This window comes from Thamnophis sirtalis, unplaced genomic scaffold (assembly GCF_051295495.1).
Source record: "Thamnophis sirtalis isolate CommonGarterSnake01/CBP01778 unplaced genomic scaffold, rThaSir2_p1.2 scaffold_1, whole genome shotgun sequence".
NCBI classification, from domain to species: Eukaryota; Metazoa; Chordata; class Lepidosauria; order Squamata; family Natricidae; genus Thamnophis; species Thamnophis sirtalis.
In genome coordinates, this window is record NW_028261381.1 from 182,877,298 (window position 1) to 182,891,247 (window position 13,950).

Genomic DNA, 13,950 nt, shown 5'->3' on the forward strand with positions numbered 1-13,950 from the left:
CTTAATGCAGGAGCTAATTGGAGCAAACTCTTTTAAATAACTTTGGGATTGATTGCTTTTGCTGTGACTACCAAACCCTTTGTCAACCCTGAAGCTGGCCTGCCTGAGGCCATTTTGGAGGCTTCAGTGTTGCCACAATGGTGCTGAGGGATAGGGAGGGGGGAATAGAGATAGCTGCGTTTTAATAGCCAAAACAAAACAGTTTCCCTTGAGAATCAAGGACATTCCCACAGGTGGCTGAATATAGAAGGAGTAAAGTTTCCAAGCAACCAGACAGCAACTTGATTGGACCATGTGACTGATTCTTTGGGAAAGGGGGGAAACTTTTAATTAGGTGAAAACTGTGGGAACTGTGGGAAACTGGGAACCTTTAGAGCCGGTTTTCACCAGTTTGTGCCCAATAAACCTGTTCTTTGAGGAACCTGCTTGCCTTGGAGTTCTATTTGCTATGGGTGTATTACTTAAGAGCCGAGGTGGCGCAGTGCTTAGGGTGCAGTACTGCAGGCCACTTCAGCTGACTGTTATCTGCAGTTCAGCGGTTCTAATCTCACCGACTCAAGGTTGACTCAGCCTTCCATCCTTCCGAGGTGGGTGAAATGAGGACCCAGACTGTGGGGGCGATATGCTGACTCTGTAAACCACTTAGAGAGGGCTGAAAGCTCTATGAAGCGGTATATAAGTCTAACTGCTAACTGCTATTGCTATTGCTATTGGAACCCTGACACTCTTTTCATACCAAGACCTGGAACAACTCACCATGTCCTTTGTCCTAGTGGAGTTTCCCAAACTAGCCAAAGGAGATGTGTTTCAGCTATGATGTACCTAGATGGTTTCAAATAACCACACAGTTTCTTCTTTTCTTTATGGCTTAGCTCTATTCTGCCCAAACTTTCTCTTATTTGAGTAGGTCACCAATATTTTAAATTAGTTAAGTATTTCAAAACCAATCACTTTGATTGATGGATGATTTTCTAAGGATCAAATCCAGAGCACCATTCTGATATACACCATTTTTAAGAACCCACCTTTTGAACCAGGAGAGGTTAACTTTTCTTAAGTGACAATTTTAATAGCCAAACATCACCCTACCAGACCAAATCTCACGCTAAAAGATGATAATGCCCAGTTTTACATTACCCTCCTACTCAGCGATGAGGAGTTCTTACCATCAAACAAGCAGGGTATCTTACTGGGCTACCTAGGATTGGAGACAAGTTGTTTCTTTCCTTGTTCAGTTTCCATCCATTGTTTCTTATCTTGGAATGGAAAGAGCCCAGGTGGCGCAGTGGTTAAATGCAGCACTGCAGGCTACTTCAGCTGACTGCTATCTGCAGTTCGGCGGTTCAAATCTCACCAGCTCAAGGTCGACTCAGCCTTCCATCCTTCCGAGGTGGGTGAAATGAGGACCCAGACTGTGGGGGCAATATGCTGACTCTGTAAACTGCTTAGAGAGGGCTGGAAGCCCTATGAAGCGGTATATAAGTCTAACTGCTATTGCTATTGCTATCTTGCTTTCTGGTGCTTTGGAAAATAGGTTAACTTCCTTCTGTTAGACCCTCAAATACTGAAACACTGATATTATGTAACCGCTAGCCCTTCTTTTCTCTAGACTAGCCAAACCCAATTCTTGCAACCATTCTACATATGTTTTAGTCTCCATGCCTTTAATCATCTTAGTTGAACAATGATTCATTCAAGATAGGGAAAGGAATGTAGCAAAGTTTTATTCTTTATACTTTGTTATTTCATTATGAAGGGATTAGATGTGATCAAACTATATGTTAAAGTGATCATGAGGAAGCTGGAATTGGAATAATCAAAAATCAGAGTAAAGATTGAAAGAAGGAACATTAATAATTTTTTTTGCATGTTTATTTTTTATTTTTTATTACATAGACAACAATGGGAAAAGGAGAAGAAAAAAAGGGGGGGGGAAACCCCATCATCACATACAATATGTCATTTGATCACAGGTGCATCCCGACTACGTTTATACATCCCATATCTCTCCGTTGTATATTTAATAAACACCACAATAAGCTAGGGGTTTTTTTATAAAAAAAAAGGGGGGGGGAAGGAGGGGGAAGCCAAAAAGGACAAAAAAGACAAAAAGGACAAAAAAGTCCAAAAAAGAAGGAAAAAAAAGAAAAAAAGAAACCATCATCACATGAAGCATGTTGTTTGGTTACAGTTGTTTTAACACCTGCATCTTCAAATAATATTCTCAGATATTTCATCTAATATAACTAAAGGCCTCATTTTCATTCTACACTATATATTCAGTTAACATTAGCATTATTTTCCCCCAGAAAGTATACTTCTATTCATTGTTAACCTTGCATTTCATACCTTCAAACAGAGATCTTATTCCTTCATTTTTCAACAAGGCGTCGCTGCCTATATATACCAGTTTTCATTTGTTCTCCCATTAGAATTGCTTTATCAGCAGCGAAATATCATTATAGTAAGTTCTTAACCTTATACATTATATCACCAGACCTTATATTAATACTTCATTGTATCATTGTTAGATTATTTCACAGCATAATTATATCATCATTTACTTTTTTCAATTAAGGCATAAGTGTATCATTTTTCATTTCGAAAGGTTTTTTTTTCCCTTAGCCACCGATAAAACAAATCCCATATCTTATAAAATTGTTCATCCACTTGCTCTCTAATTTCAAATGTCAATTTACTCATTTCGGCACAGTCCATTATTTTTCGGATAACTTCTTCCTCTTTTGGTATTGTTTCGTTTTTCCAGTTTTTTGCAAATACAATTCTGGCTGCTGTTAACACATTTACAATCAGATATTTTAAGTCTTTGTTGTAGGTTTCTGGTATGATTCCCAATAAAAAGACCTCTGGTTTAAAGTCTATTTGTTTGTGTGTCATTTTCTCCAACCACATGTGGATTTTAGTCCAGTATCTTTTAGAGCCAAGGTGGCGCAGTGGTTAAATGCAGCACTGCAGGCTACTGCTAGATCAGCAGGTCAGCGGTTCAAATCTCACCGGCTCAGGGTTGACTCAGCCTTCCATCCTTCCGAGGTGGGTAAAATGAGGACCCAGATTGTTGGGGGCAATATGCTGACTCTCTGTAAACCACTTAGAGAGGCCTGATAGGCCTATGAAGCGGTATATAAGTCTACTGCTATAGCTTCAGTGCAAGTCCACCACATGTGGTAGTATGAGCCAGGTATCTGGTGACATTTCCAACACTTTTCTGATTTATTCTTGAACATTCTTGCGATTCTGGTCGGGGGTAGGTGCCACCTGTAAAACATCTTGTACAAGTTTTCTCTATATGCAGTAGACATTGTCATTTTGTAATTTTGAGACCACAATTTCTGCCAATTCTCTAAATCAATCCCATACTTAAAATTTTTCCCCCAAGCAATCATAGTTTCTTTAACTTGTTCTTCATGCAATTTAAACTCCAATAAATATCCATATAGTTTTTTAATTACTTTTTCATCAGTACCTGTTAGAATTTTGTCTAACTCAGTCATTTTGTTATAAAGACCTTTAGTTTTTCTATCTTCATTATATCTAAATTGTATCTGTACATATGAATACCAGTTCATTTCCATCCCTTCTTGCTTCAACTCTTGACTAGATTTGAGCTCACCCTCTGTATTCAATAATTCTGTATATCTAACTGTTTGTTCCTTTTTATATATTATCAGATACAAAAATGCTTCAATTGTTGATATCCAGACTGGAATTTTTAAATAATGTAATCTTTTAACCTTTTCCCAGTTTAGCAACAACGCCTCCCTTATGTAATGTCTTCTAAAATAACCATGTGATTTAGTTCCCTTATACCATAAGAAAGCATGCCATCCCAACAGCAAGTCGTGACCTTCTACATTCAATAATCTAGAGTTTTTTTTAATGATATCCACTCCTTAATCCACATCAGGTTTGCTGCCTGATAGTATAGCTCCCAATCAGGTAACTCAAAACCTCCTCTTGATCTAACATCTTGTAGTAATTTAAGTTTTATTCTAGCTTTTTTCCCTTGCCAAATAAATTTCAAAACTATTTTATTTAAATCTTGAAAAAAATCCTTACCCAATCTGATTGGGATTGTCTGAAACAGATATAGAATTCTAGGTAGAATGTTCATTTTAATTGTAGAGATTCTTCCCATCATTGATAAATGCAAGTTTTCCCATTTCTCCAAGTCGATTGCTATTTGTCATTTTAATCTGGTATAGTTATCCTCTTTAAGAGTGCTACATCTAGGTGATAGATATATCCCCAAATATTTAACCTTACTTGTGTTTTGAATCTGCAACATTTCTGACAACTCTTCCTTTTGTGTTGCTAGGATATTCTTTGTCATGATCTTTGTTTTATCTTTGTTTATTTTCAAGCCTGCTACTTCTCCATATTCCTCTATTCTTTCTAGCAATTTGGTTTCTAATGGATCTTCAAGAATAATTAATAATTTTTGATATGCTGACGACACTACAAGCATAGTTAAAAACACAGATAGTGAATTCAACCCAAATCTTACTAAGACACTTAATAAGTTTATTTTCAGATTGATTATGTGGACTCACTTGGGACAATAGTTATTAATGAAAAATGGAAAAGTGTGTGATTGTTGCTGATTAACAGATATGTTGTGATTAGTCACATCATTTGATTTCCAAATATTAAAAGAAAAAAGCCCTCACTCATTTCTCTACTTTTAAGAAATCAGATCAAATACAAAAATGTCCTAAACTGACAACAAAAGTTCCCAATCTATGCATGTCAGATGTTCTTCTGCCTCATTATATTTTCTCTACAATTAAGATGGGGCCTCAGTAGGATAACGTAGCATTTTGGGGAAAAGATACAACCCAAGAGACCAGCCCCAGAGGCTAAGATAGAGAAGATCTCCACAGCCACCATGGACTTCCCTTTAGTGCTCAGGTAGGTGGGAAGGAAGGTGATCCAAACACTGCAAAAGACCAACATGCTGAAAGTAATAAATTTGGCTTCATTGAAGCTGTCTGGCAATTTCCTAGCCAAAAAGGCCACTGTGAAACTGATGAGGGCCAGGAAACCCAAGTAGGCAAGGACAGTATAAAACATTGAAGCTGAGCCTTCCTTGCATTCCAAAATGGTTTCTTTTGCCAAAGAATGGAAGTCCATGTTAGGAAATGGGGGTGAGGTTACCAGCCAGGTGGCACAAAGAAGTACTTGGACTAGGGGACAGGCTAAGACAATGGAGTTGGTCAGGGGTTTTCCTAAGAATTTCCTTGCCCTGTTCCCTGGTTTGGTAGCCATGAAAGCCAGAACCACCATGACAGTTTTTGCCAACACAGAGGAAACTGCAAGGGAAAAGAGAATGGCAAAGGCTGATTGTCGGAAGAGACAGGTGAGCTTCCCAGGTCGACCAATGAAGAGGAAGGAGCAGAGGAAGCAGAGCAGGAGGGAGACCAGGAGGATGTATGTGAGATCTCGGTTGTTGGCCTTGACGATTGGTGTGTCCTGATACTTTAAAAAAATTATCAGGACCATAGATGTGATCACAGAAAAAAAGAGAGCAAGAATAGCTAAAGTGTATCCCAGGGTGTCTTCATAGGAAAGGAAGTGGATCTTCTTGGCAATGCAGTGGTCCTTGTCCTTATTACGATATTGGTCTTCTGGGCAGGAGTCACAATGAGTGGCATCTGAAATCAAGATAAAATGAATGTACTTAGTCTTGTCTAAGGATTTCAGGAGCATCTGCCACGATCACTATCCCATCTTCAAGGGAAATATGAATGTCCCACTGAGCACTAATACTAATACTACTAATACAATCCTTGGTTGTGTAAACATAGGCATAGAATCAAAATAACATGAACTAGTGGTATATTCTTTTATAAAACCTTAGTAAGGCCACACCTAGAATGGTATAGGGTTTCCTGCCTGAGTAGGGGGTTGGATTAGAAGACATCCAACGTCCCTTCCAACTCTGTTATTCTAATCAATCCCATTCCATCCGATCCAGTTTGGGTCACTATATTAGAAAAAAGATGTTGATACTTTGGAAAAAGTTCAGAGAAGAGCAACTGAAATGATTATAGGCCTGGTGACTAAACCATATGAAGAACAGTTGCAGGATTTGGATATGGCTAGTTAGGGGAAAGGACTAGAGGTGACATGATAGTAGTATTCCAATATTTGAGGGGCTGCCACAAAGAAGAGGGGGTCAACTAGTTTTGCAAAGCACCAGAAGGCAAGATGAGCAACAATGGAGGGAAACGTATCATGAAGAGAGGCAACCTGGAATTAAGGAGAAACTTTCTAACAGTGAGAACAATCTATCAGTGGAACCGCTTGCCTTCAGACATTGTGAGTGCTTCATCACTGGAGGTTTTAAAGAATCTATTGGACCATTGTCTGAAATGGTAAAGGGTATCCTGCTTGATCAAGGGGTTGGACTAGAAGACCTCCAAGTTCTCCAAGGTCCCTTCCAGCTCTACTCTGAATTGAATTGAGCATTTTATAGGCATCACAAATAGAAAATCCTCCTCCAATAATGATAAACCTGGGGATAAATCAGCCATAGACAAGTGGAATAAAGGCTAGTCATTGGGAATTTCCATGACTAATGTAGCCTTCAGTGCAAGAGAAATTACGAATTTCCTCACTTTACACTAGAACCCACAGAAGACTGATAAATCTATCTCTCAGGAATCCTGCTATATTGTGTGTGTGTGTACATGAACTATTTGTGTGCATTGTGGAGATTACAAAATGAGAAAGAAGGACATAGAAATGTACACTGAGTATTCAGAGAGGGAATCTACATGTGAAATGTGCTCTACCTGTCTGGTTAGAAATGGTCCCTTCTGGGCAAGGATCACATTGGTAGCAGCAAACTGGCTTGCCCTCTGGAACTCTTCTCCTCTCTCCTGCATGGCACCTCTTCCTGCCACACCTGGCAAAGGGCATCTTCTAAAAGAGAAAAGAGAAGTACATGATAAGACATAAGCAACGAACATGCTTCCTTTATGTCTATGGAGATTCTTAGTCATCCAGGTCATAGTTGTACCAAAGGTGTTTTTTCAAAAGGCAACTGGACTCATCCAGCTGAAGAAGCTTCTTGGATGAGAAGTGAAATGTCTTCGAAGAAGGATAAGAAAGTCCAGTTGCCTCTTGAAAAAGTACCATTGGAATACTTCATTTATTCCTTCCCATATTCCTGTTTCCATCTCCCGAATAACTTCCAATGAAATGATTCACCATGGTCTACCAGAAATCACAAAAAGCTCACGGATGATTTAGGACAGTCCATTCCCAACCCACCAATGAATTCTGGAGATTGGAAGTGGGACTTTGGCATGCTAAGGAAAGCTTGTGACAGTGAGCTACAGTTTTTCTAAAACAAAGAATCATACAGGTCTGACTGAATAAAAATGATCCACAGATCATTCTATGATCCATAGAAATCACTGTCATCTTACTAATTCCCTCTGAGTTTCAGAGGTTTTTCCCAATACCGAGCTTTCCAGATGTTGTCTTCAAATATGGTACATGCAGGATTTTTCATCAAATGACTGCCATATTTTCTGCTTCAAAAGATTAATTTTCCAGTTAGAAGGACGTTCTGTTTATCAGGAGAGAATTGATTTTTCCTTGAATTTACATCATTGCCTTTCAACTCACTTTTGAGGTCCAGATGATTGCATTGGAGTTAATGGCGAAATCCTGGCCTGGGGAAGCCCTGGGATCTATTTGACCAACTTTCACAGGGAGAAAAGACTGATTGGGGAGGAGAACCCAGTTGAGAAGATCATATTGAGCTGATCCTAATCCATTTTCTGAGAAGGAGACTTCTTCTCCAGCACTGTTGTTGAAGTGGACATTCTTTAAGTAGCCAAGAAGCTGGAAAAAAACCCCACAGAAATTGGTGTAATCAGGTGAAAATCATAAATGAGACATCATGACTTCTATCATCCTGTGATGCCCATCATTTTAGAAGATTGGGGTACATCTCAGAAGCCAGAGAAGTTCCCTTGGTGGAGATCTGAGCAATCAGGTATAACAAACAATATTTTGCCCTTTTCTCAACATCACTTCAAGGTTGTGGGTTCTATCATATCTCAAGACTTAAAATGGACACCTAACATCAAAAACATCATCAAAAAAGCAAAACAAAGAATGTCCTTTTTTGTGCCAACTCAGAAAGCTCAAACTGCCCCAAGGAGCTGCTGATTCAGTTCTACAGAGGAAGGATTGAGTCTGTCATCTGCACCTCTATAATTGTCTGATTTGGCTCTGCAACCAAACAAGACAGACACGGACTTCAACAGATGTTGAGAACTGAAGAAAAAGCAATGGCGACCAACCTGCCTTCCATTGAGGACCTGTACACTGTGCGAGTCAAAAAGAGGGCTGTGAAAATATCTACAGACTCCTCACATCATGGACATAAATAATAATTCTAACCATATTTATATTAGCATGCCTATAATCCTATTGATTATATTAACATACTTATAGTTATAAACAACATTCATATTTTACTTATACATAACAATGTTCTTTCTCATCTAATTTCTACCTCTTGTTTCTAACCATTGATAAAATCTATTCCACATGAAATAATACTCTGTATATCCTTTATCTTTTATTTTTGATGTCAATCTATCCATCTCTGCACAATCCATTATTTTCCGAATTATATTTTCATCTGATGGAGCATTCTCATTTTTCCAATATTCTGCAAATACAATTCACGCTGCTGTCAATACATGTAACATTAAATATAAAATCCCTTTGTCAGAGCTTTCTGGTGTTATACCAAACAAGAATATTTTTGGTTTTACATATACATGATACTGAATCATCGTTTCCAACCATGAATGTATTTCCGTCCAACATTTTCTTGCTTTCAGACATGTCCACCACCTATGATCATAAGTACCTGGAGTCTGATTGCATTTTGGCAGACATGTTGTTAAACATTTTTGTTAGTCTTGCCAGTGGCAATGCATGAATTTTGACTAGGACATCAACTAACCTCTTAAAACACCATTCACAAAGACACCCAGATTGCCAACTTGCTCCTCCCTGAAATGATCATCTCCTGAAACTTGAGTAATTGTTGAAGACCTTTCAGGAGCTTGTAGGAAGTTCTTTTCCTCTATGGATCTTATGGACAAGTAGCTTGATTTACTTCCCTTTCTCTGTCTCTATCACTTTTCAATAAAACAATGTACTTAATTTGTACTATTGTTTTTTAATCACTGCTGTTTTAATCTATTCTGAAATTGATATGGTAGCATAGGTGACAGAAATGGGGTTATTCTTGTAAGAGAAAAAGAACCTGCGTGACTCAATTTTTACACTTTGCACAACACAAGCAGCACCTTTGTAACACATTCAACTAAGACCTTATAGAGAGGGCACATTTAGGGGAATAACACAGCTATAATGTAGATTGGGAAAAGTAGGCCAGGTCAACTTGGGCCTCACTGAAAACAGCCGGAGTCAGTTTCCAAAAGGTGACGTAAGGAGATTGATTGTCTTGCTATGTTCTTATCATTTCCTAATACGGTGGAAAGAGATCGATATTGTATTACACAAAATTATATAACATGGACATGTAAGTAAGTGGACTATCACCCCAAAATTGTATTTAAACCCTGTATCCTGATCTGTCAGACATTCTCTTTCTATCTTTCATGATTGAGAATCCTTTTGCGAAAGCTTATACAATTGCATCTTAAATAAATATGCTTTTTAGAGTTCATGGTCTCCTTGTTCTTCTGTTAGATAGAGATAGCTTTTCTCACAATAGTAAAGGTAAAGGTTCCCCTCACACATATGTGCTAGTCATTCCCAACTCCAGGGGCCTTAACACTAGAAAATATTAGCTCTGATGGGCAACTAACTGAGTAGTACTGAGTAGGAGGTTGAACTCAATTGCCTATGATTCTATGAACAGATTTCTGCTCCCACTGAATGTCCCAGGTAAAGAAGATGAAGAAGTGGAATGTTTTGTTGACAGATACCATTAGGTCAACAAACTGACACAATTTGTAGAATATATGTTAGACAAATATAGTAAATATGGGGGATGTTCATCTCCATTTCAAAGCCGAAGAGCCAGCGCTGTCCGAAGACGTATCGAAGATAACAATTTCATGACTGGCTATTACCTTCCCACCAAAGGCAGTCTCTATTTTTCTACTTGCATTTTTACATGCTTTCGAACTGCTAGGTTGGCAGGAGCTGGGACAAGTAATGGGAGCTCACCATTACGGGACACTAGGGATTCGAAGCACCGAATTGCCAGCCTTCCTGATCGACAAGCTCAGCGTCTTAGCCCCTGAGCCAACGCATCTCCATGGTAGCATACTGATATTTTAAAAGTAATTCAAGAAATAGATACGGGAAGCTGAGCATTTGTGGATTGGATAAAAATTCCCAGAAATTACCTGCCATAATTGGAAATTTGAAATCCTTTTTCCAACTCTCGTCATGGCTGGTCTCTGACCTGATTTGTACATGGAATGTAATGCATGTGCTACAGAATAAATAGCATTGTAGATATTGTAACTTTCCCCAGTCATGCTCATTTCAAAAATGTAAGATGGCACATTTTGTAAATTCTCCTTTCCTGTACATCGTTTTTTCCCCTTTGTAGGGACTTTGCCTGGTTTGTGGAAATTGCAGTCAAAGACCATCTTCCACCACAGCAGGAGAAAGACGTCCCCTTGAGCATTGAAGGGGTCTAAAAGCATAAGGAAATCTCTGAATTTTGAGAGCTCCACAGTGTGGTCCCTAAAATGCAAAGCTCCATGGAAGGGTTTTAAAACCTTCATCACATCCTGAGATCCCATCACTCGAACTTTCCAATGGGAAGTTAGGATCCAAACTTTCTGAAATGACCCTTTGAAAAATTGTTCATGTGCCAACACAAAGATCTGTACATTCGCAATACTGCTGGAATCTCCAAATAGAATAATCACTTCGGACATGGACCAAGTTTTGAAAATAGGATTGGATTTCAAAAGTGGAGTATCAAGAAAATCAGATTTCATCATTTCAGTGAAGGCCAGGCAGATCTCCTTCTCCTTGAGCATTGGCATGAGCGATGAGATGAAATGTTCCCCATTGTCATTTTCAGGGGCCACCAGCCCAACCCAGTTCCACTGGAAATACACAAGAAGCTGGACTAAACCCACATATTGAGGGAATTCCTTGGGATTAATCCGGAAGAAGGAAGGATAAACTGTTCTGTCTGCCTGATTGAACTCAAAGCCAACACCGAGCTGTAGAAAATGAGAATCCTCTTTAAAAGACAAAATGCAGTTTAATGAGGAATTCAAGGGTGACCATTGTTTGTGGTTGATTGTCCCACCAATCAGGCTGACTCACTTTGAGTGGCAAATTCAAGATTCTTCCCTTCTTAGGAAGAGCCACCATTTAACACATTCTGCCTGGTTGTGATATATCAGAGGACAAGGGAAGAGACCATCAACTCGATACAGAGAAAAAAACCCTGTAAAACTTTTTATGAAAAATGACTTCATAAAAGTCATTCATGACCTCTCGGCAATTACAGCATTTCAGAATTATCTCATTTTTAAAATTTTGTTGGAAGTATATAAGAACATGTCTTGACAGATAAAATATCATTATGAATTGCTTGGATTCTTTAAGACAGATACTCTTGATGTGCCCTCCCAAAACACCTTTAGTTTTATCTTTTGCTTCTTTGCATGCTTCTGTTGTTTGTCTATTATATAACAGCATCCAGTAGAGATTTCCTTACCTGTAGGACCTTGAAGATGCTGAAGATAGAGGCCATCTGCCTTGAGGATTTGGAGTTGAGGCCACCAATGACAGCGAGCAGGGTGTCCTGCCTGTCACATTTGTAACCTGGAATCATTTTGCTTCGAGTGGAGAGCAGGGAGAGGCTGTTTGAAAGAACGGATAGCTCAATCTGGACATTGCTATAGATGTTGAAGCCAAGGGTGAGGTTGGGCAGGAGAACCGAATCTTTGTTGACCTCTGTGACTGCAAAGACTAAGGCCAGGAACTGCTGATAGTTCTTGGGTACAAATCTGGAGTGCGACAAACATTGGGGAGCATTTTAGGATGTTGATGGAATTTGTCTTGCCTTTTTGGGGTGTTCTTTGGGGCAGCACATCTTATGTTTGAATGGGTTTTGTTTTTCCTTTTTAAAGGAAGTTCTTTATTAACGTTGGATGACTTTGGGATGAAAGAGAAAAGCCTGTTTCTTCATATCATGGACCGTTTTATGCCTCTTTATCAGATCTCCCTGCTTCACTTTCCTCCAGTGGCTGTAAACTTTCCCAATAGCTCCCTTAGCACCCTAATCAAATTTGGTTCTCTCTTGGAGAAGCATTTTCAGGCCTGGTAACCATTTCTGAGCACAAGATTCATGTGTGTGTGTGTGTGAGAGAGAGAGAGATAGCACAGATTTACTGAAGATCATTATTCATGAGCACTGCTGATTGCAAAACTGAGTTTTGGTTATTTACAGTATCCAGCTCTGGAAAAGGATCAACTTTTCTTTGACTTTCCCACCATGACTTTCTGTCCAAATTGATCTTATAATGATGTAATGCTTCTTCAATTGGCCAGCAGAGTTAAAACGTAGAATGTAGAATAATAGAGCTGGAGGGGACCTTGGAGGTCTTCTAATCCAGCCGACTGCTTGAGCAGGAGACACTGTATTATTCCAGACAAATGGTTGCCCAGTTTCTTTTGGAAAGCTGCCAATGATGGAGCACCCACAAGTTCTGAAGCAAGTTTGTTCCATCAATTGATTGCTCTCACTGTTAGGAAATTTTCTAGGTTGCTTCTCTCCTTGGTTAGTTCCCATCCATTGTTTCTTGTCCTGCCTTTTGGTGCTTTGGAAAATAGTTCCACCGCCTTGTCTTTGTAGGAGTCCCTCAATTATTGGAAGACTGCTATCATGTCTCCCCTAGTCCTTCTTTTCATTACACACCTCCAATTCCTGTAACCATTCTTCATATGTTTTAACCTCTAGCCCTCCCCTAATCATCTTTATAGCTCTTCTCTGCACTCTTTCCAGAGTCTCAATGTCATTTTTATATTGTGGTGTAGTCCCTTTTCACATCTTTATGTTCTTATCATCTTCCTAATGTGGAATTCTGGAAAGATTGAGAATTGTCGTCTACTTTATGGGATTGGCGCGTTATTCAGAACAAATTTGAACTACACTAGAACATTGCAAACATCGTGAGAATAAGTATTTCTGAAAGGAGGCCCTAAATCTAAAAGAAAGCAAATAGTGTCTACATTTTTTCCTCTTCAAGTAAAACTTACACTGACACCATTGTAAAATGGTAAAACTTACACCATTGTAAAATCAAAGAAAGTTGGGGATTTTTGAAAGTGTGGGATGTTGGGTACAATCACAGTTGCCAGGGGCAAATTCCCACCAATATTGAGATGACCAGGCCTGTAATAACTTTTCTGAATCTGGAAAGGGGTGGAGAGCAGTTTGCATCCTCTTACTGTTTGCATCCTCTTAGCAGTAATGGGAGGCAGGAGCCAGAAGAACAGCAGCGGGAGGGGCAGCCCAGTCATTCTATCACCTTTCCTCCTATAACAGAAAATCAAGGTTTGTGCAGAGGTTGAATTGCAGGTAGGACTGGAAATGTCACTAGAGCTTTAGAACCAGAAATTGTGTCACCTGGAGGATCCCAGGGCAAATGTATATCAACCATGCTTCTTACCTGTACGTGATCTGTGACTGAAGAGAAAATTAAGGCCAGTTGAGTCTCACCAAGCCCAGGAATTACTGCAGTTCTTTGCAATACATGCTAAGGTGACATGTCCCGCCTTCATCTTGAGATCTAAGGGTATATTGTTTAAAGCAGATTTTTATCTTGGAAGAGATTTGTGGGTAGAAATCCATAGAGGATACATTGAGAATGACGGTTCTTTCGATAATTG

The 13,950-nt window shown here is 39.2% G+C and overlaps 1 protein-coding gene across 1 annotated transcript; it reads right to left on the reverse strand.

Moving 5' to 3' along the window:
- Positions 1 to 4,527: 4,527 nt before the first annotated feature.
- On the reverse strand, positions 4,528 to 13,596 carry LOC148049976 (vomeronasal type-2 receptor 116-like). Its single transcript, XM_087703432.1, has 4 exons — positions 11,774 to 13,596; positions 7,657 to 7,875; positions 6,816 to 6,945; positions 4,528 to 5,672 (listed from the first exon to the last, which is right to left on the reverse strand). Exons 1-4 carry the CDS (start codon positions 11,888 to 11,890, stop codon positions 4,768 to 4,770), a joined length of 1,371 nt encoding a protein of 456 aa, XP_087559558.1. The 5' UTR covers positions 11,891 to 13,596; the 3' UTR covers positions 4,528 to 4,767.
- Between the last annotated feature and the right edge of the window lie 354 nt (positions 13,597 to 13,950).

Bases quoted from the DNA above. Each gene is read 5' to 3' on its own strand.
- LOC148049976 (XM_087703432.1), bottom strand. From the start codon at position 11,890: ATGATTCCAGGTTACAAATGTGACAGGCAGGACACCCTGCTCGCTGTC. The intron at 7,876-11,773 runs GTAAGGAAATCT...GTTTTTTTCCAG, and splicing joins GCATCTTCAAGGTCCTACAG to CTTCTTGGCTACTTAAAGAA. The intron at 5,673-6,815 runs GTAGAGCACATT...TCTTGATTTCAG, and splicing joins GACCATTTCTAACCAGACAG to ATGCCACTCATTGTGACTCC.